Raw genomic sequence first — 23650 nt, forward strand, 5'->3', positions numbered from 1 at the left:
TAAAGTGACAAATGTACACACGAGTGGAGAAAACAGATGATCAGAGATGTTTTAGCATGGGAGTTTGCTATTCTTTTAAAACCGATTTCTAAACTACACAATGTAACTATAAGGTGTAGATTTTGGAGATCAAACCGGGTTTTCATTCAGTTTCATTTGTGTTGCATTCAGTCAGCGTTAGCAGCAGCTGTTGCAATCCATCTTTGACTCAGATCAACAGTGAACACCTTACACTTTGTGTCACTGCTGCCAGACATAAAACAGCTGTATGAGTGATTACTGGGAGTTCTCTTGTTCCTCCTCTTTTTGTTCCTGGACTGATTGGGCTGCTACGGCTTCATATGGCATTTGGCGGCTATACAGTCGGAGAAATGAGGGCCCTGGCCTGTGAGGAGATGTAACATGTTGCTCTTCTCTGACAGCTATCTATGGATGCCACTGACTTTAAATTAGAGTGTGAGGTGATCAATCATAAGAGTGCACTCTGGAAACAGCTGCAATGTGGTGCATGGGCTTCTCTCCCCGGGCTTCACAACACTCACTGTGATCAGAGCTAAATTACCCCAGCGACCTGCACGCCTTCTATTCTCCCCTGCTGTCCTCCCTTTCTGCACACTGCCAAACCCTCCCATTTTACACTCCATGGAGAAACACTGTATTTTTATTACTGTAGTGCACCCCTCACACAGCTACTTCCAAAATGGTGCAGTTTTTTTTCTAGGCTAGGAGTGATGAGGTCTATGTTTCTTTTTTTTAATTTTCACTCATGCCTTGTCCTTTCCTCATTTGGAGAAATTGGGGCTGAGATCATAGACAGCAAATCAAAATATGCAAGAAGTAAATCCCTCTTAGCATCACTTCGCTATTTAGTCTCAAAATGAAATAGTACAACCTGCTGTCAACCTAAAAATAAACAGGCTACCATATATTTTTATCCAAGCCATGCGTAGAGGTTTGCCTTCTTCCTATAGGATGTGCTTGTCTTCATCAGATGGCCCATTTGGATCCTCTAAATTCTTTTTATTCTTCTTTAATTTGGCTTGCTATCTATAGTTTTCACATTGAAATAGACTATTTGTGCTTGATGAGTGAGATTCTGAAAAGCTGTGCATGGAACCAGGCCAGTGGAACCAGAATCATCACGGAGTTGCAGTGTCATCTCTGATATCACACAAGAGCAAGTGATGGCATTCATTGTCCATTTCAGATTTTGTTGTTTGCACTATAGAATGTTGTCCTGTTGCAGAACTTTGGCTGTATTTTAAAAGTATTTTTATGCATTTTATTGGTAAAGTAGCTTAGTTGTTATGAGGAGGTAGTAAACTTTTTCCCCACCTGGGATAAAAATAATTCAACAGAGGTAGGGATATATAGACCAGCGTGAAGGAAATCCCCTTTAGTACACTGAATACAGGACTTTGAAATGTAACTGAGTATGTGTAATATCACTACAGATTTGAGTACTTTTTACACCATAGGTTGTTCGTACACTTTGATTAATTCAAAGGAACAACTTCTGTTAATGGGAGAAACCTCCAACAGACCCCGGCTCTTGGTGGGCAGACTTCTGCCTTGACTGGTTGGGGTGAGTGGAAAGAGGAGAGAGAAAAGAAATACAAGCATCAAGACAACAAACAAAACAGACAAAAACTGGGCAGGTTGATGTGGCTGGTGACTGTTCATCAGAAATTTAGAGCTCTGGAGCCAGGGATACCTACAGAAAGGTACATGGAGAGAGAGAGAGAGAGAGAAAGAGAGAGAGGACACACTACGGGAGAGAGGAGGCACAAAGTTAATGACATGCATGCATCCAGGCATGGAGAGTGAGGAGAGAGGAGAGGAGCTCGGAGTATCATGGGAAGGCTGACCGTGACCCTGGACATCCAGGAGATTATAGTGGGGCTGGGGATGAGGTAGGTTGCACAATCTTAGGTCTGAAAGACTAGTGGGCAGAATTGCAACAGTTTTTAAATAATGGCAACCAGTGACTTATTGGCTGGAGAAACAGGCAGAAAAATCATTGGTCAGATAAGGCGATGTCAGGATAAAAGGTGGAGGAAGATTTGACAGCGTGGGAAAGCTGATGACAGAGAGAAATTGATCTGAAATTAATAGCCCTCATCAGCCCATTGTGGAACAAGCAGAATGCAAGGGAAGAGATTTTCCTTATTGAACTTCATTGAACTTTCACTTAAGCTTCAATTGGTTGAGAAAAGCCTATTAGAGAAAGACAGTGAATGATAACAGCTTAAGATTAAAAATGGTTTGCCAGAGATGTTTGGTGATGACTACTGGTCAAGGTTAAAGCATTTTTGTGCTTGGGACTGAAACTTATTTTCAAGATTGTCATAGCTGTAAACCCAGTGGGTTTATCAATGTGACACAGGATGTACTATTTGACTCGCACTTGAAGATACTTAAAGAGCCCATGGCATGCTCATTTCCAGCCACTTAATATTTAATCTTGGTTACCTCTAGATTACCTTTGCACCCATTGTAATTACAAATAGTCTGTAATTATTTCAGAACAATAAAACCCAAGAGCCTCCTGAAAACGAAAGGATAGTTCATGAACGCGCACACCTCCTGCTGCTGGTCTTGTATCGAAATCTGTTTCCCCATTGAGATTGGCGCTACATGAATCTGAGTTTTGAACACAAGAAACACATCTTGACAGGGGAATACTTTTCAACACAAGACCAGGAAGCCAGGATAACCCATAAACAGAAAAAACCTCGACAAATAAGTTATGTTTTTGACAATGACAATACCTCAGACCCTACCTGGTGTGTTCGAGCCATAATATGGAAGTGGACAGCACGACAAACTGCAACAGAAAATTGAATTTCTCCTCCATAAATAGGTAAACAACAGTATATGTACAGAATAAAAGAGATTTGTAGCACTCTAAACAAAGTGGGTAATTGAGGAACCCTATGTTTTAACTGGCATAATTCATACATATTAACTTTTCAGCTTTCTCTACCGAAACACATTAACAGGCATGCAATTCGTGTGTGTCTTTTTTAAACTTACTGTTAAGTCCCACTGAGTAGTGGAAACATCACTGTTTTTCAAGTAGCTCCAAGGTCAATAAATCCAACCAGTGGCCACTGCTTCTTCCGTCACAGGACCACATACAGTCCTAAAGTAGCAAAATTAATTCCAGCAGGCAGCGTAGCATTGACAGTAACATCATGGGTTGGTAATCTGCTGGTTAACCAGCAACACATCACATGCAGCAGACACAGTCGCCTCAAGCAGTCAAAACAAACAGGTACTGTGTTCCGAGGGAATCCAACATTGATGAACTAACCATTTACTGCCACGGGGGGTTTCACAGGCCGGCTGCTTGTTGGTTAGACCTGATAAGGTAAAACAGCAAGTCCCTGACATGCAGTAACCTCAGACCCTGTATTTTTCTCTATATCCTCTGGTCACAGTGCAGCAGCAGGAGGTAAAATAAATCCACAAATCTGGGCACAGTCAAAATATTCCACTTTTACATTGGCAATTGTGGATGTCAGGCAAGCTCACATGAATGTGGAATGGCCTGGAGAGTATGACCATTCAATGAGATCATGTAAGACTTTACATTGTTGAGAAAAAAAGTCCAATGAGCAAGAGTTTGCGAGATGTGTATAAACCGAGCTGCTTCTGCATAGAAGTACTAGAACATACACACACCTCATTTTTTGAACTTTAGGTCACGTCTAAGATGATAATTCACCATTGTAACATTGTAGATAAGTCAGGAAATAATGAAAACTATGCCATGGGATCTTTAAACCAAAGAAAGAAAAGAAAGTGACTAGAGGAGCATCTGTCTAGTTTTAGCACATATCCTCCTCTTGTGTCATGCACACATATGAAAACTCTCATTCTAGCAAAGACACACACACTCTCACACACATAATTTCATAAGAAATTATGAAAGCATTCATAATCGTGACCAGTGAAGTGAAGAAAAGGCTAATGAGTATATGCACTGCGGTAATGTACCAGCACCATTTTCCGGACATGTTGCATTGAAAAAATGATCAGACTTTATTGTTTCAACTACAGGCTGACACGCCTGTCTGTTTACATTCACCACATCTTGAAAGTACCACTAGCACAACCCCCTAAATCCTGATGTAAAGGCCTGAGTTGCTGGAAAAGCTGCCCGATCTTTTGTTCCCTCCTTCTCCATTTTTTTTGTCAGATACGATGAACCGAGAGCATGAGGGCATAGCCACGACACTACACATTGTTGTAATTTCCGTTGATGGAGCAGAGAGGTTTCTTATTCTGGATATATTGACAGTTTATGAACAGCTCAGGGATGCATTTCTGCCAACCGCTGGGAAACTGCCCATTTAGAGTTTCAAATATACCTCAAATGGATTTTTTTTTCCTTTTCAGAAGTAGAAAGTTTCTCCACTTGCTGTAAAAGCACAATGATGACATGAGAACCCTACTTAGGCTTTCTCTTGAATGGAAACCATTTTCAAGTGGAAGGGGAATACAATTCACTAGAGCCATGTGTGTGATATGAACTGAGACAGGGAGGCACTGTTCACATGAAAAGAAAACATCTTAGTTCTGCTGTCTGCAAAAATGTTATTGCTTCGATTGCCTATAGTCCCCAGAAGCACCAATTGGGCACCCACAAAGAAACTGACAAAACGTTCCTTTAAAGGCTCCCCTCTGTGCTGCACTCTTGACCTTTCTTCTGATTTTGCATGTCCTTGTGCTTTTGCTTAGTGCTTAATTTGTAAATTCTAAGTCCCTGGAATATCACTTGGTGATAACCCACCATGTCAGTGTGGGGAGAGGAGGTCCTTTAATGAAAAACCTCAGTGACCGTTGCGTTTGTTGTAGCATTAGTTTCCACATTAAGGGAGCAGCTTAGAGGCAAAACATTATTGTGTGTTTGTAGCAGCCAAAAAAATAACATACGAAGACACATTTGCACGTGTGAGTTATAAATGTTGAACATGAGTGATGCTACTGTAGCGTGAAATACATTAGGACTGTGAGGCTACGGCCTTTTATCTGTTCAATCAGTAGCAAGCCTGACCACATTTGGGGCCTTATTCATTCACTATATATTAACATTACTGTATATTCAGAATATTAAAGCAACAAATTTAAAGCACACCAGATACAACGTAATGCAGCAATGTTAAATAAATGTGTTCTGACCTTCAGTTATTATAAACAGCCCATAATGCAGTCATGAGGCAGGAGTCCTCTTTCATGTTATTCCATGATTTGCTTCGGTCCGATGTCCATTTGATATCCATAACATCATCATCAGACTGGCTTGTACTTATCTTAACAGTTGTAGGCTTTATAACTGGGTCTTGCTTGTCCTGTTTAACTTGTGATTTCTGACTAACTTCTCCCTGCTGCGACTTGAAATACTTTAGCAAATTCTCCTGTCTTTTTCACATTTTCACTCCGTGGATACATACCATTACAATGAATGTGCACTTGACCCGGTATGACCTGCGAGGGCTGGTTATGTTGTGACGTAATTAGCCCAACTGCCTGTTTTTATTGTATTTAATCATTCTAATTTTAGTCTAATATGCTGCTTTAAAAGGCTAGTTGTACCAAAAGTATTAGACTTTCAGACTTTGTATATCTTATTCATATATTCAATTTCTTTCATATGTAAATGAGATGCCGGTTCTGTCAGAATGCGTGCTGATCATAATTCGAGACATGCCGGATCCTGATCCAGCTTGTTCCGGCACAAATTAACCACTACTTTTGCTCCAAGACAGAGACATCACATTGCCTGAGTGGACATTCATGTGCTCTCCAACCAATTCATTCAAGAAAAAGAAATTTCATTTTCTAGTTGTCTGTGGCAAGAAGATGGAAGTACATCGGGGACATGAGGATGTGTGGGGAAATGCAATCGGCACAGATCAAAGCCTACAAACATGAAATCAAAGTGAATTTGATTTTTGACCTGCGCGCTTTGTTCTTGGTGCTTTAGCCGCCTTTGCGAGGCACTCGATTATGGTTGTTTGTTTTTCAAATGTGTTACATGTTCCTGGAAACATAATGTAGCTGTATTAATTACTGATTTAATTGGACAATATACAAGTATACTTAGTTAAAAATATCTTAAATGTGCAACATAACTCTGCAGGGACAATATGTCCTCCTAGGAACATTATGTTGTAAACAAAGAAAAAAAGAAACATTTAGATAAAAAAAGATCATAAGTCCCCCTTATTGGCTGTATCTGGGAGCACTGGAATTCTAATAACGTATTTGTTGTTGCTCAACACTTAACACTTAACTTCCTGCGTTTGGGGATTGCTCTGTAATGCTCTGTCTGTTTGCCAATTTTGTTTAGCTTTTCATCTGCACTCATGATACAACTGCGCTGTGATTAAACCGCAGTTTGATTGCAAATGACGATCCAATTTATCAGCATAAAGATGATTTGGGAGCCATCACCAAAAACTTAATTAAGCCCCCCCCCACAAAACCCCACAAAAAAAAAGTATAATCACCCGAAAATCAGAAACAGCTGTTGCACAATCACAATCCACCTGGGTTTATTGGCAAGTCCACCAAGGACAACTAGAATGAAATACAGCCTAATACCATGATAATTAGCAGAAAATAGTAAGACTGGGCATCCTATTTGTGAGAACCACAGAGATGCTAATAAAACATGAAATAAACACCCTTACAAGTCTTGGTGGGGATTGGAAGCTGTCATCTATTCTGCTATTTATAGAAGTCAGATTCATCCAACCTGTGTCATTGCTATGTCTGAAGGTTGTAATTATACTTCTATAGCAGTAATTACACAATCCCACCTTTAGTATGAACATTCAAATGCACTGATATGCTGCTCACACGGTGCCCGCTCTTGTGCACGCAGGCACATATAGGCATGTCAATGAATAACCGATTGCTGTTAATAATTATTAATTGATTATTAATTGAAAATTATGTTAACCTATGAAGCAGGAGACAAGGACGTGTTGAGTAACTGACAGAAAATATAGTGGAGTTTGCTGCAGTAGCTGCTTATGCCACTAGGCTGTTTTGAGTGGAAGTAAATGCTTTTGGACTGAAGGTTGTCACACCAGTATTTGCATGTGTCCCAGCTGAGCGGGTTAAATGAAAACTTAACTCTTCGTCTTCAGTTCCAGAACCAAAGACCACTTCAACTCTGAGTCAGTTACTGTGGTCATTTAACAGTTAGAAAACAAGCATTGTAAAGCATTTCTTAGTGTGCACACACACACACATTAACACACAGTTTTGGGCCTCTCTGTCTCGCTTTCTCTGTTTCTGGTCAACTCCCTTGATTCTTGTGCTTCACTGTTGCCTTCCTCTGATTACTGCCATAGTCACTCCTCCATGCTCCCCAGTCTCGTTGTTCCCCTCCCTGTCTCATCCTATCTCTCCCATCCCTATTCTCCCTTAACCGATTCCCTCTCTTTCTCATTCTCTGTGCCTTCTCTCTCACTCTCCTTATCTTAACCCCACCATCTCCTCCTATGCTCCGATCACACGCAGACACACAGAGTGATGCACCAACAGCATCCCTCACATCGCCAATGAGTACCTTGTTATCATCTTGTCCCCACAGTGGCTTTCTGTCTGACTCCGTCTCAGCTTGGATTCCGTCACTAATGGGACTGCATCACTTTCGACAGCTGCAATTTCTCAGCACTGACAAACAGAGATGTGGTGCAGCTCTGCGAACGCAGCTCAGAGGGATTGTAGACTAATGCCTCGGTCTGATTTACACATTTACAAAGGCCCTTTTAAAATATCAGTCCTCTTTGACACAGACAGGCTGTTGTATAAAAATGCCACATGGCCTGTTTATAGAGCTCATTCGCATGTAGTTTCCTTTTTTCCCTTTTCAATCTTTAGTAAGAATCTTTTCATACAACCCTGGGTCACTGTCTTCTGAAATGTTCTTTTTTTATTTAAAGCAATGTCAGCCACAATCTCAGTTTCAGGTAGACAATACTGTATGTGAAGTATTTATGAGATTTCAGAATGCAGTGACAACAGAGAGTAACCTCTCAGTGTGCTATTCTAGGTTCAGACATCTTAGAAGTTTGTATATGGCTCCTCACGGTCATCAGATCTGCAGAAGACAAGCTAAGTGAAAGCGTCAACAACAGCACATGTTAGCGTTTGCCTGCCTTCTGTCTCTCCCACAGCAAATCATTTCCATTGGGTCCTGCAGGGCAACAACAAAGACTCCCTGAATTTGTATGCCAATCTGTTATTTCTTTTGATTGTGTCCATAACTAAATTTACTAGTTTTATGAGCACTGCTTTCATCTCTCTCTCAAAAGGGGCATTTAACAGCTGACTTGCTTGTGACCCAGGATATGCTTTGAAATCAGACGCACAGATGTGCAGACCACAGACTGCAAAATCAAATGATCCCCACAAGCAAATGTTTCTTCTGTTTTTTTTTTCTTTTCAAATTCATGTTGTTATTAGGCTATGTTGGAGCCACAGTATGCTCTGGTGATACTCTCTTTGTACTTAAGTTATGGGATTTCGGGCTCATTAGTAATCTTATTTCAGTCAGCATCTGCAGAAATATTTTAATTTATAGCTGCCTGAAAGTCTCTTGGAGCAAGAACAGAGCTGGGACATTAAGCATTTCAATAAACAAGTAGATTTTAAATATTTCATGGGCAGAACGATTGATATGAGCTGAAACTATGAAACATTAAAGGCCCTGTGGACATCCACACTATACAGATTCACTAGCTTTCTCAGAGTGCTGCTTGCGTCAGGGCATCTTTAGCTACATTTACATCAGAACACTGGAGAATGACATGCAATGCTGTCATAACGATTAGTGCAATAAAGATTATGGAAAGAGGGGAATTGGCTCAATGGGAATCTGTTGTCTCTTCTAGGCATCCTAATCCTATATCTCACCCTGAAACTCCCTCCTCACCCAGCACTGTTCTTTCTCACTAGGGTGAATGCAGAAGAATAACACTGCATAGTATTTCAAAGGGTGAAACCCACACCCACACACACACACATCCAACAGTGTACGATGCAGCCAAGTGAAAAAGCTAATTCCTCTGCAGGGTTAGGGAGTAGTAGGAGAAAAGTTTATCTTGTGTCCTACCACATCTCTGCTTTTCCACAGAGAAGCAGCACCTGCAAAGTTTGGCTCACTGATAACACTTTACTCTTCAATAGTGTACAAATCCCAAACTTAATTATTATGAGCCAAAATGGAAATTCACTCATTTATGAAGATATTGCAGCATATTTGCCCTTCAGACTTTTTTTTATATGCAATTATATTCATTTTTGTCTTCACCAAAATGTCCCAGATTTGTTTACTTACTGAATATAAGATTGAGAAATGAGAGACAATACAGTAACTATAGAAACAGTAAGATTTTAAAAGTTTTATTTTAAACAACAGGATTTTACTGCATTCATACAGTTGCTCCTGCTAAATTATGGTGGCTGATGTGATCTAATCTGTTTCTTTAGAAGCAAAAAGACAAAGAGTAAGAATCCTTGCGCTACAAATTGGCATGCTTCCTCGTACCAAAATGCAAGGGTCATAGCCTTTTCCAGCATCTGAAATGAGCAAGAGTCAAGGGCCCATGCACAAGATCTCTGGATGTTCGTCACAAATTTTAGGGCCTTGTGTTTTGTAATGAGGTAATATGTCACCCAGTGCAATGTTGTGTTTCACTGATGTGTTAATTGTTTTTGAACAACAATGGTGGTCTATGGCACACACAAATAAGCTGATCCAAGATAGACATAATGACATTAATCATGGGTAGAGGCAAATCATTGTTTACTTTAGTCTCTGTGTGGGGATTGGTGAAGATAAATAAAAATTGACTGAACTTATCCTTTAAAAGAGCATTCTAGTTATTTAGTATTGCACTTCTATAGTTTTGGTGGCTGGTGGGAAACAGATTAAAACAAAAATAGTTAAAGCTGATGTAGCAGAGTTTGTGATATTCTGAAGCTCACTACATCCTTCCTATCTGGTAATTATCACCATCTATGTGAACAGGACATGCTGTAAATGACGAAGCACGCACAAAAACATCCATGAAATCTCAACATTTTATTATCATACTCTCACATTAATGTGACAAGTGTCAGAATCTAAACATATTGCTGCAATTCTCTCTCCAGTTTTATTTAAGGCACTGGTAGAGCTTGTTGATCCTGAGAATATCGATGTCAGACACACCATTCCTCTGGCCGATGGGAACAGACTCGTCAGGGATAGGAGTTATGGTTTCCAGGTCATTCTTTCCAAAAGCAGTCCTACAGATTTCAAAAATAGCAATGAGACCAAAATGTTCAGAAATGTGTTTCCAGACTAAAATTAGCATCACGTTTCTGTTCTACCTTACCTTCCATAGTGCATTACAGATGAGTAATCATATGGAGTGTCGAGATTATTTGTGTTTGCCTTTTCGAAGTCACTGGCATAACCTAGTAAAAACAAAAGACCAGTAAATACCCAACCAAGTAAAAGAAATGAATCTGAATCAATATTAAATGTCTTTGTGAGATTCTTACCTTCTTCGATGTTGGCCCAGTTGATTCTGATATACCCATCGCGGTCGGAGCGACTGTGTTCATGGTAGAAACCCAGTGCGTGCAGCAGCTCATGCTGGATGATGCCATTGGTTACGCAGCCATACCTTTGCAGTGACACAACCTGCTTGTTTCCGGTATAACCCAGTAAAGAAGCACAGCTAATAGTCCAGAGAGTGAAAAATAGAATAGCACATAAAAAGAATATATAATTATTATGGAAACTGAGCTGTAGCTATCAACTACAGATAAAAAAAACTAAAATTTGACCAAATGATGGAAAGAGAGCTGGATTTGAAAAGCACTTCCTGCTCTAGTGAAAAGTAAGATTGATGCTGTAGTTGTAACTCTTGTGCAGGATTATAAGACAATGGGCCCCATGTTAAATGCCCCCTGCCCCCTCCACCTCTCCTTTATATAAGCAAACAAATGACAAGGTTGAATTGTTTAATTTGTAGTAAATTACCATTTTCTTGTTTTTAATCAGATCATGCCTCTTTGTGGTCATTATCCATCTTCCATTTTTACTGGTTTGTAGATGCAATTGTCTTGAGTGTTCCACTATTTACAGCGTGTGCTCTCTCCCTTCAAATACAGGAGTGTTGTAGTTATTTCACTTACCCTGCTTTTGGTTCAATGCTTAAGTACCCATCCTGCTTTGTATGTGGAATGAAGCGAATGCAGGTTCTTGACTGAATACCATGCATGGCAGTTTTGATGTTCTTCGTGTCGGTGTTGTCTACAGTTGTGCATAATAGTACCAAATCAGTAGGTTAGAGACATGTTAACATACACAATCCATTTTGACGTTACATTTAAAAATTAAACCAACCATATTTGTCACTTATCACAAAAGGGATTTCCACATGTCCATTAGCAGACTTTGGCCACAGACAGGAATTTGTGCCATCGAGACATTTCATAGCGTTCCTGGTTTTTGGAATGATCACATCTCCTTCCAGCAGAAAATCAGTAGATGCTGTTTTAAAAAAGCATTTTCATGAAGTCTCAGAACATTAACGTAAGACATTTGTGTTAAAAATAACAACAGCAAAAAAGATTTTTATTGAATATCTGTGCTAATATCATGAGAAGCTAACATTCCGTCTTCGTCCCTGTAATGTCATGAATACTCGCCTTTGTTCATTCTCAGAATAGTGGTGGTAATGTCCTCTGTGTCAGACCTATCTTCTGAGTTCGCTAATGAATGGAAGAACAACAGATATCATACAACCATGACAAACACTGTAAGGTGTGATAGATGTGGTCTGTTGTCTACACTTACCACTGTTGGTTTGAGCCTGTGAAAAGAAATGGGAAAAACCTCTTTACTTCATGTTACAGTACTTAAACAAAAACATAACACACTATAGCGTTTAGTGAGTCATTTCTTACATTGTCATTGTGACCATTACAGAAGCCCAGAAGCAGCAGCAGCAGAAGAGAAACCGTAGTTTTGAGATCCATCTTCATGTGAAGGTGCTGATGCTTCAGATGTTGCTCAGTGAGGATGAAGTGATGAAGCCCAGTCAGGGCCGAGTTTATATGCAGGCTGACAAGGTGTGGATGTGGACACAGATTACCGTTAGGGCTTCAGTGGGCTCTGCCTTAGACACACAGCTGTATGGGTGTACCCTGCCCACCCCGGCAAACTGTTTCCACACAGGGATAATCTCATTCTAGGGGGATTACAGTGACCAGAGGCGGCTGTCGGCTCACTGAGCAGCAGATTTCAGATGGCCTTTTTAACTAGCAGGGAGTCTACACATGAGATGTGGGCCTGTCCCAAAGTTTGATCCCAAAAATAACAGACACACCTTTTGAAACAAAGAATTCCATGCTCTCATTTAATATGTGCAGCCACTGCGGTGAAGTAGTAGATTCTAAACCTTTTTCTAGCTCAATAACAGCTTGATCACTAGCAATTCCAGTGCTACAGACAATTTCAGTGTACTGTATGTCTTAACAAAACCTCTGGACAGCCACTGTGGCCTTTACAACCCCTGAGAATCACAATCCGTTTACACCTATTGTTGTACATCTCCATCTAAAATGTGTTGCTCTAAATAATAACTATGGCTCAATTAGTGACTGACTGTAAAGCTCCACTGCTAAAACAGTGATGAACTCGGAGGTAAATACCGGGCCATGGCCGACAGACTGTGATAAACAACAACAGGCTTCTAAAAACTCAAAATCCAGATACAAGTTGTTTAGAGAGATGAGTATATGCAGATTTGTTGGGTGCCTGCTAATAAATCATTGGGTTCCAGCAGATTGTTTACAGGAGAAGAGGGGTGTTGTCTGACTTCACAGAGCTGTAAACGGTATTAGAATCTGAATTCACATGTCAAGGCTGGCATCTTCAAATAGAGGTTCCATCATGGCAACCTTTATGTGATGTGGTCCTCTGCTGTACATCACAATAATGTGACATTTATTATTGGGTAACAAAAATTGCACTCTGTGTGTGTGTGTGTGTGTGTGTGTGTGTTACAAAGAGGCAGATTGCAGGTACTATATGTGTGATCTGCCCTTACTGCAAGCCCACAGAAACCATGTGGGTTTGTAAATTTTGCATCATGCATTATGCACATGCACGGCTACATGTACTTTCTTGATGTTTGTGTGCGTGCGCCTGTGAGCTGTCTGTATGCCTGTGCCTGTCCTATTCCAGTGATCCACGTGGGTACACAGGTAATCCAATTTGTGTTTTAGAGTCACAGCACAGCATGAGTAATGCTCACTGATGTATGACCCATCCATTCAGTTGAGTTTTGTTCCTAATGCCTCTTCAACTGCAGGAAAGAGTACATCTTATTGAAGTGGATGTCAGTCTAGTGCTACACAAACAAAAAGGTTTCTTATTTCTTTCCAAACTTTTGCACATTAAGCAGAGAAGTTTCACAAAACTATCAGCTGTCAGAGTAAAAATGTAGCACGGCGTTTTCCCAGTATCATGTTTAGCTTCATTTTTCATACTTTCCCCTTTGTCTTCCTACTGTATAAACTTTACTCTTCTTTATGATGGATTCAGTGGGCTTAAATCTGAACCACTTGGTCATTTTGAACATATTTCAAAATCAGCAGGGAACTGTACTTAGCAGAGGTGGAAGTAAGTCACACAAGTCATTAATACCAAGTCAAAGTCAAGTTGAGTCTTTTACCGTAGTTAGTCAAGCAAGTCTTGAGTCCTCAAATTTGCGACTCTGACTCGAGTCGAGTTGTGACTCAAGTCCTCCACCTCTGTCATTTAGATTGTCCTTTGTCTGTAATTCATATACCATTCAGATTTTAAAGTCTGCACTGCTCACATGTTTGTGAAACACAACACTGTACACTGTAAATGTTTGCAGGGTGGCTGTGGCTCAGGTGATAGAGCAAGTTGTCTCCTGCTTGGGGGGTTGGCCGTTCGATTAACAGCTTCTCCAGGCAAAATGTTCTTGAGCAAGACACTGAACCCCAAGTTGCTCCCGTTGATATCGTGAGTGAGCGTGTGTTTGGGAGTGTGGATGGGTGAATGAGAATAGTGTGAAAGTGCTTTGAGTGCGCTGCAGTGCATAGATAAGTATACAGGTATAAGACCTGTGAGAGGTGTAACAAACACTGTAGGTCTGTTTAATATGCAGTACAGCTGTCACACATCTTAATATTGCAAGCCTGGGTTTTCTGAAGGTAGAAAACAAAACAATAAAAGATGGTGCTGCCATACTGCAACCATGGTGACTTACAGTAATAAAAGATTTTTCATCAGTGAACAGGCAGTAATATACTGTGGCACTGTGCTGACGTGTCACTTTAAGAGCTGTCACAATTTGTAGGTTTATAAGATGGGGATGGTGGGAGACCTTAAAAATAACATAATATGAGGACGACAGTGTTTGACATTTTGTTACCTACTGGCCACAAAAATTACTTTTCAGGCTGTATTATAAATAGGATTTTACATACACACAAAATATATACATATTATTATTACCATACACACTTATTGGCATAAAGCTGGATGTATTACAGGATTTTTTGAAAGTTAATCAGCAGCTAATTTGACAAATGAAGAAAGTGCCAAGCAAGTGTTGGTTCCAGTTTCTACAATGTGCCTGTTTTTCTGCTTTTATTTGTATCATGATAGTAAAATGATAAAGGTTCATCAATTCATTGACTGGCCAATCAACAGAACATCAGGTGGCAACTGTTTTCATAATCAACTGGCAATAATTGATTATTTAAGATGTTTTTCAAGCAAAAACGCCAAAATGATTTTCTAGTTTCAGCTTCTTCATTGTGAGTGTTTGCTGCTTTTCGATATGTTTTACTTTTGGCCTGTTACTCAGATATAAAAAGACATCTGAAAACATTGTTTTGGGCTCTAGAAAAATAATGCAACCTTTTCTTGACATTTTGGCAAATGATTAATCAAAATGACTGACTTGCAGATTAATTGATAATAATAAGTATAATCAGCAGTTCCAGCTCTACACAAGTTTAGAATCTGCTTTATTTGCCAAGTATGTTGAACACACATGTTAAATATATATTACACATTTCAGGGTGACTTTTAACAGTGTTGGTACAGTAGGTGGATTCGCTAGGTGGGAGGTAGTGAAGCAGATGGGAGGATTTGGCACACTGATCCTGAACCACAAACAACAGTGATGGCATACCCTATTAGCCCTCCACTGTGCTAGAGTACATCTCAGTCTTTTTCTCTGACACTACGTGGGCAGCCAAGGACAACAGTCAATGAGCAATATCAATTTACGTAATGGACTATTAAACAACGTGCTTAACATTTACAATCGCTGCACTGGTGTTCGGTGGGAGTATGTGCCAGGAAGTCTGCTGCCATGCTAACCGCCCTGTGGAATGAAACACATTAGCCTGCTCTGCTGCCTCTTACACACTCCAGCTCCTCCTCCTCCTCCTGTTGGTTGTCTGACCTGACACAGATGCCCTATTTACTCCCCCTCTGTTTTGCTCTCCATATGACTGCATGTCAAAATAACAATTAACATTTCTGTGCACTGCATTCATGTTGGCATCCCCTTTAATCAAATTTATAATTCATTTTTATATGTTGTTGTTCAAATAAATCGGATATCTCTTCTATTATTTTCTCACTGTCTGACTAATTTGTCCTCTAGCTGAACATCTTTAGGTAACACGTTTCTTTTTTATAGTGTTAGTGACTCACAGAAATCGATTTATTTGTTTTTTTCTCAAACTGAATCTTTGACTTTCTAAAAGTAGCCCTCCATCTGTTTCCCTCTGTCTCTTTGTTCTCTCTCTCATTGTTCTTTATACCGGAGTCAGTCTGAGAAGCTAAACATCCTGTTCTAACTAATTGGCATTCAGAGAAAAAGGAACAAATATATTAAGTAGAAACACCATCATAATTGGTGTGAATTACCCGACTTGTAAGAGCCATGTGAATAGTAAATGAAATCAGATGTATTGCAGTAATATGATTGATTAAGCCACGATTCAGTTACATAGTCCTTTCAGGGAATGAGTGTTTTTGATAGATGAGGTGTCAAGTGCTTTATGAGGTGGGTTTGAAAATGATACTGAAAAGGTTTTTGTGCTGAGAGAACTGTCCCTGAGAGTAAAAGAAGATGGTGACAGTGAGATAACTTTTTTTGGTTGTATGTCAGTAAAGATTCTGTATTATAAATAAAAAAACACAAAGATCCATGATATCTCAACATTTTATTATCATACTTTCATATTCATATGACAAGCATCAGAATCAAAACATACTGCAGTAATCCTCTATCCATTTTATTTTTGCTCTGGTAGAGCTTGTTGATCCTGAGAATATTGATGTCAGACGCCTTTCGTCTGGCCGATGGGAAGAGACGTGTCAGGGATAGGATTTATGGATTCCAGTCCGTTCTTTCCAAAAGCACTTCTACAGATCAAAATAGTGGTAATTAGACAAAAAAGAAATGTTCATGCATTTGTTTCCAGACTAGGATTTGCATCAGGTTTCTGTTCTACCTTACCTTCCATAGTGCATTATAGATGAGTAATCATATGGAGTGTCGAGATTATCTGTGTCTGCCTTTTACTGTCACTGACATAACCTAATAAAAACAGAAGACCAGTAAATACCCAACTGAGTAAAAGAAATGAATCTGAATCAATATTAAATGTCTTTGTGAGATTCTTACCTTCTTCGATGTTGGCCCACGTGATTCTGCTATATCCAACACAGTCGCTCTGACTGCGTTCATGGTAGAAACTCAGCGCAAATATTGAACCAACCATAATTGTCACTTAACACTAAAGGGATTTCCATATATTTGTTAGACTGGCCACAGAAAGGAATTTGTTCCTGGTTTTTGGAACCACATCCATCTATCAACAAAAGAAAATATTTATTTGCATGAAGTTTCAGAGCATTTGTGTAACAAAAGTAAAACAAAACAATCACAAACAAAAAACCTTCACTTTTTTATTGAATATAGAAAATCTGTGCTAATATTGTGAGAAACTAACTTCCCTGTAATAACATGACTGAATACTCACTTCAGAATAGAGGTGGTAATGTCATATGTGTCAGACTTATCCCCAGTCAGGGCCGAGTTTATATGCAGGCTGACAAGGTGTGGATGTGCACACAGATTACTGTTAGGGCTTCAGTGGGCTCTGCCATAGACACACAGCTGTATGGGTGTACCCTGCCCACCCCGGCAAACTGTTTCCACACAGGGATAATCTCATTCTAGGGGGATTACAGTGACCAGAGGCGGCTGTCGGCTCACTGAGCAGCAGATTTCAGATGGCCTTTTTAACTAGCAGGGAGTCTACACATGAGATGTGGGCCTGTCCCAAAGTTTGAACCCAAAAATAACACCTGACACACCTTTTGAAACAAAGAATTCCATGCTCTCATTTAATATGTGCAGCCACTGCGGTGAAGTAGTAGATTCTAAACCTTTTTCTAGCTCAATAACAGCTTGATCACTAGCAATTCCAGTGCTACAGACAATTTCAGTGTACTGTATGTCTTAACAAAACCTCTGGACAGCCACTGTGGCCTTTACAACCCCTGAGAATCACAATCCGTTTACACCTATTGTTGTACATCTCCATCTAAAATGTGTTGCTCTAAATAATAACTATGGCTCAATTAGTGACTGACTGTAAAGCTCCACTGCTAAAACAGTGATGAACTCGGAGGTAAATACCGGGCCATGGCCGACAGACTGTGATAAACAACAACAGGCTTCTAAAAACTCAAAATCCAGATACAAGTTGTTTAGAGAGATGAGTATATGCAGATTTGTTGGGTGCCTGCTAATAAATCATTGGGTTCCAGCAGATTGTTTACAGGAGAAGAGGGGTGTTGTCTGACTTCACAGAGCTGTAAACGGTATTAGAATCTGAATTCACATGTCAAGGCTGGCATCTTCAAATAGAGGTTCCATCATGGCAACCTTTATGTGATGTGGTCCTCTGCTGTACATCACAATAATGTGACATTTATTATTGGGTAACAAAAATTGCACTCTGTGTGTGTGTGTGTGTGTTACAAAGAGGCAGATTGCAGGTACTATATGTGTGATCTGCCCTTACTGCAAGCCCACAGAAACCATGTGGGTTTGTAAATTTTGCATCATGCATTATGCACATGCACGGCTACATGTACTTTCTTGATGTTTGTGTGCGTGCGCCTGTGAGCTGTCTGTATGCCTGTGCCTGTCCTATTCCAGTGATCCACGTGGGTACACAGGTAATCCAATTTGTGTTTTAGAGTCACAGCACAGCATGAGTAATGCTCACTGATGTATGACCCATCCATTCAGTTGAGTTTTGTTCCTAATGCCTCTTCAACTGCAGGAAAGAGTACATCTTATTGAAGTGGATGTCAGTCTAGTGCTACACAAACAAAAAGGTTTCTTATTTCTTTCCAAACTTTTGCACATTAAGCAGAGAAGTTTCACAAAACTATCAGCTGTCAGAGTAAAAATGTAGCACGGCGTTTTCCCAGTATCATGTTTAGCTTCATTTTTCATACTTTCCCCTTTGTCTTCCTACTGTATAAACTTTACTCTTCTTTATGATGGATTCAGTGGGCTTAAATCTGAACCACTTGGTCATTTTGAACATATTTCAAAATCAGCAGGGAACTGTACTTAGCAGAGGTGGAAGTAAGTCACACAAGTCATTAATACCAAGTCAAAGTCAAGTAGAGATGTGGGCCTGTCCCAAAGTTTGAACCCAAAAATAACACCTGACACACCTTTTGAAACAAAGAATTCCATGCTCCCATTTAAGCAATTCATAGACAACTAATCCCCAGAATATGCACTTAAAAAGTGAATCAAATGTAAAAGTAATAAATGTAATGATAGTCATAAGAAGAGGCTGGAAGCAATCCCATGGTTGTGAAGTCTGTTTATTTATTTTTTTCACAAAAGTCTCAATCACACCATACTTTAATATCAGCATTTCTCATATTAACTGCATGACACTTCAAAAAGTGAGAAAAACACTTTTATGTAGAGGGAACAATCAATGTTGTTGTTGGTTTTCTGTTTGCTGACAGCGTTGCTTCACCACTCTGTACATGTTTTTGTTTTGATGCTGCTTTGCTTTTCTTCCAGCCAGAGAATGTTGGTGGAAAGTACTATGTGACTATTAAACTGTATCATGTGACATTATTGATTGCTTGTGAACCACGAATACTGTGATGAATGAATACTGTAAACCTGTCTGAAAAACACAGCTTTTTCTTTGGTGTCCATTTTGTCCACGCCAGCCACTCTGTAGCGGTGGAGATTCTGTTTGCTGACAGAATTGCTCCACCACTCTGAACATATATTTGTTCTATTAAACTAAACAGCCACTGTGGCCTTTACAATCCTTTAGAGTCACAAAGAGCTTTTCACTTTATACTGGGTGTGACCTATTGTTGTACATTTCCATCTAAAATGCATCGCTCTAAACAATAACTACAGTAAGGCTCAATTAGTGCCTGGCTGTAAAGCTCTGTATTCATTATTGAAGCTCGTCTGCTTAAACAGTGTTGATCTCAGTGGTAAAGACTGTGCTTTGGCCATCAGACTGTGATGAACAAAAACAGACATGGGTTGTTTAGAGAAACGAGTATTCAGATTTATTGGCTGCCTTGCTAATAAATCAGGTTGCAGTGGATTGCTTACAGGAGAAGAAGGGTGCTATATCTATACATATGTATTATTTTGACATCTGTAGACTAAAATCTACAAACTGTGGTCAGCTGTAGATTTTTTTTAACCTTTACTTTAATGGCAATGTGAGCTTTATAAAACTTCCCATCTTCTTTCCATATGGTCCCACCCAGTCTTCATTGTATCTGTTGAGCAGATACCAAACTGTATCATGAAGGAGCCTTGCCCAAGGGTACATCAAAACTAATTTTGAAGGAAGGATGAGTGTGACTCATCCATTTTTCACCCCTCGTCTAGAGCTGATGATGCTAAAGAAGCCTGTTTACCCTCCTTCAGGCTACAGCTCCTGGTATAAACCCTTCTGTCAGAAGTTTAGTGTAGACAGTATATTTTGATGTGAAAATATAATGAAACATTTAAAATGTATATATTTTAGTTTCTGTTTGCTTTTAAAAATGTCAAATTGATAAAGACAAATTGTTTACTTTGCAAAGTAATTTGTTTCTCATGTTGTATGTTTTTCTATAAAAATTAAGAAAATTCATGCTTTACAGACATCCATTCTTAGTGTATGTGCAATAGGGGTTTCACTTTTCCACAACACTTTTATGTAAGCTACATATTGGAGCACAGTTGGCTTCCAAACCAGTTGCCCTATTTCACAGCGACGTCACATTGTAAACAGTGTGTTACATTTTGGGATTTTTTTTCAGGGGTCTCACTGGCAACATGACAGCAGTAAGACAGAGTGTGATGTACAGATTGTATTTAAGAGATTTCACTATTTATGTCATGATACTGATAACACTACATCATCTACCAGCATAGCCATTAAGCTGTTTTTTTTGTTGGGTTTGCGGTGGTATTCAATGGACAACTGTAACTTTAATATAATCACACATTAACTAAGCTATCTGCAGAAAGTGGCCATAAACTTTATTTATTCATTCAGCAAATCTCAAAAAGATCAAGATACTGTATCTTTAATATGCTGTGTTAACACTGCGGCTATGCACCATGCAAATAGAACAGCTTAATAGTTACATTAGTTAGTAGATGATGAGGTGTTAGTGCTATCGTCAGTATGCCATGGCATGAAATGAAAGAAACTCTGTTTTAAACTGTCACTATATAATCACAAACTGCCTAGAACTCTAAACAAATGCTGATCTAAGCTAGCAGTAAGTACATTAATGTATGCACTGACACTACCACATCTCTAACTTCACTGGCCTTGTAATAAAATGCTTCTTTGATTCTGAACTTGAAACAATAGGCGAGCCCCCTAAAAATCCCAGAATGCCACACAGTTTACTCCCTGATGTCACTATGAAATAGGGCAATTGTACTGTTAGAAAACCTTTAGTACTGTACATACACATCCAAAACTTAGATTTGAGGTGATCAAAAATCAACCTTCCCTGTTCAGCAAATTAACAAATTAAACAATTTATTCTATCCCATTACATAATACATGGGTCTTATCTTTCTAGCCAGGTTCATGAGGATTTTTTTTTATAGGTATGTGAAATCAGCTTGCTTATTCTCATGTTTAACAGACCACTCAGAAATGACTAGTACTGTCATAGTACTGACTAGTACTATTTTTTGTTACCTTTTTATTTTGATTTAACTTTCTTAAACGCTGTGTGTGACAGTATATGTGACAAAACCATCACCATGTAAATTTCATGTTTAATTTTAAGAATGAATATATAGTGGATAATAATGTCACATAGTATGCATATTGCTGATTAATGTATAGCTTTTCTTCCTAATTTGTCTTCTTCTTCTCCTCACCTGCAGTACTTTAAATTCCCCAGTTAGTGCATATAGGCCAACTGTTTCAACTATTTTTCTACACCCAAATGTAGAAAGTCCCTTAATGAAGCTTTAGGCTTTGCTATTTTTCATCTTCATCATTTTGCTGAACTGTATTTAACATCACATGAGGTAAGCAGCTACAGTATGTGCCGAGTTAACAAGACTCAGCAGAAAAATTCTAATTTGTTAAATCAAACTCTCAGGTCCAAATTAATTTGCACAAGACTGTAGCAGTTTGTGTTTTGTGATATTACAGTATTATCAGGTCTGTGCTGCAGATATTAGAAGACCTGTAGCCCCTGTTTTCAAGAGCATAGCTCAGTGAGAACGCTTTAAAACCCATTTCCTGCCTGGCTTAGAATAATGAGGTGTTAGAGCCTGCTGGCAGTGCTTAGCTGTACAGGTCCCCACTGGAAAAGTTATGGATGGTATATAGTCACATACTCAATCACACACATAAACACACACACTCAAAGACATGGACATATGCAGGTGTTATGGATAGCTGCATATTGCAAAGACAGCCAGCAGGCAGCACTGTCAGCCAGCCTGTGCTGTGGGCATTGATAGGACAATCAGTTCACTCTGGAGTCACAACAGCCAATCATCAGACAGTTTCTTGGCGGGGAGCACCCATTCTTCAGAGGGTTGCCAGATACTCTATTCTCAGTGAGCTGTTGCTGGCTTACTACTAGCCAACCACAAAGAAATCTGCCGCCTTGCGTCAGCCAGTTGTACGAGTGCTGGCCAGAGTTCGGCCTATCAACAGAGAACAGAGAATGAGATAGCAAAGACCCACAAAGGCCTACTTAAGTGTAACACTGTGATACTTGGGCTGCCATACAGTACTACTAAAAGTGTGTGATTGTGCAGCATTGTTGGTAGACAAAGTATAGTTTCATACCTCTGCCTAATGACCTGTCTTAATACCATGAGCTAGCAGGTACAGCTTTGCTGTTGCAGTCTTTAATGAGAGTCTAAATTTACCAGCATGCGCTCGTAAAGGCCTACAAGTTTGTTCCTCATAAAACTGTACTGGTGTACACGAGCCAAGGACATGTTCAGTGAATGCTGGTCATGTTCGTTTTATTGGCCCTATAACACATGCCTTAAGTTAAAGTAGCCATTAGATTAGATGATAGTGCAGAGGTCTGAGTATGATTCAAGCTTTATCTTTCCAGTGAAATGTATTTTGTTATATGTGTGTGTGTGTCTGCCTTTGTATTACTTACATTATGTGGACTGAAACCTGTTAACACACTCACATTGTGGGGACTTGACCATCCGAAATCACTGGATTTTAGGGTGGCAACATGGCTTAAGGTTAGGGTGAGGTTAGAGTTAAGGTTAGGATCAGGGTTAGGGTAAGGCAAGTAGTGGTCATAGTTAAGGTTAGGATCAGACTACAGGAAATGAATATAAGTCAATGTAAAGTACAAGGAATGAAAACGCAGAGGTGTGTGTGTGATTGTGCATGTTTTATGTTATTCTACCAGATCCATCTACGTTTTAGACCACTCAGCACTTCAATGCTTTTCAATTTAAAGAAGTAGTCAATTGAACAGACTTTACATTTACTCATTTTCCTTGTTTTCACAACACATTTTAAAGAAAACAGCCGTACAGTGGGTACGGAAAGTATTCAGACCCCCTTAAATTTTTCACTCTTTGTAATATTGCAGCCATATGCTAAAATCATTTAAGTTCATTTTTTTCCTCATTAATGTACACACAGCACCCCATATTGACAGAAAAACACAGAATTTTTGACATTTTGGCAGGTTTATTAAAAAAGAAAAACTGAAATATCACATGGTCATAAGTATTCAGACCCTTTGCTCAGTATTTAGTAGAAGCCCCTTTTGAGCTAATACAGCCATGAGTCTTTTTGGGAATGATGCAACAAGTTTTTCACACCTGCATTTGGGGATCCTCTGCCATTCCTCCTTGCAGATCCTCTCTAGTTCTGTCAGGTTGGATGGTAAACGTTGGTGGACAGCCATTTTCAGGTCTCTCCAGAGATGCTCAATTGGGTTTAAGTCAGGGCTCTGGCTGGGCCATTCAAGAACAGTCACGGA

At 39.5% G+C, this 23650-nt stretch overlaps 2 protein-coding genes across 5 annotated transcripts in view; one reads left to right on the forward strand and one right to left on the reverse strand.

The window, feature by feature from the left end:
• LOC109962148 (MAM domain-containing glycosylphosphatidylinositol anchor protein 2) overlaps positions 1 to 23650 on the forward strand; it is a 178469-nt gene that overhangs the window by 28307 nt on the left and 126512 nt on the right. The gene's annotated exons all lie outside the window — the stretch shown is intronic.
• On the reverse strand, positions 10182 to 12057 carry LOC109962249 (low choriolytic enzyme-like). Its single transcript, XM_020603784.1, has 7 exons — positions 11955 to 12057; positions 11728 to 11790; positions 11423 to 11569; positions 11212 to 11329; positions 10573 to 10751; positions 10404 to 10485; positions 10182 to 10314 (listed from the first exon to the last, which is right to left on the reverse strand). Exons 1-7 carry the CDS (start codon positions 12055 to 12057, stop codon positions 10182 to 10184), a joined length of 825 nt encoding a protein of 274 aa, XP_020459440.1.

Source organism: Monopterus albus, unplaced genomic scaffold (assembly GCF_001952655.1).
Source record: "Monopterus albus unplaced genomic scaffold, M_albus_1.0 scaffold62.1, whole genome shotgun sequence".
Taxonomy (NCBI): Eukaryota; Metazoa; Chordata; class Actinopteri; order Synbranchiformes; family Synbranchidae; genus Monopterus; species Monopterus albus.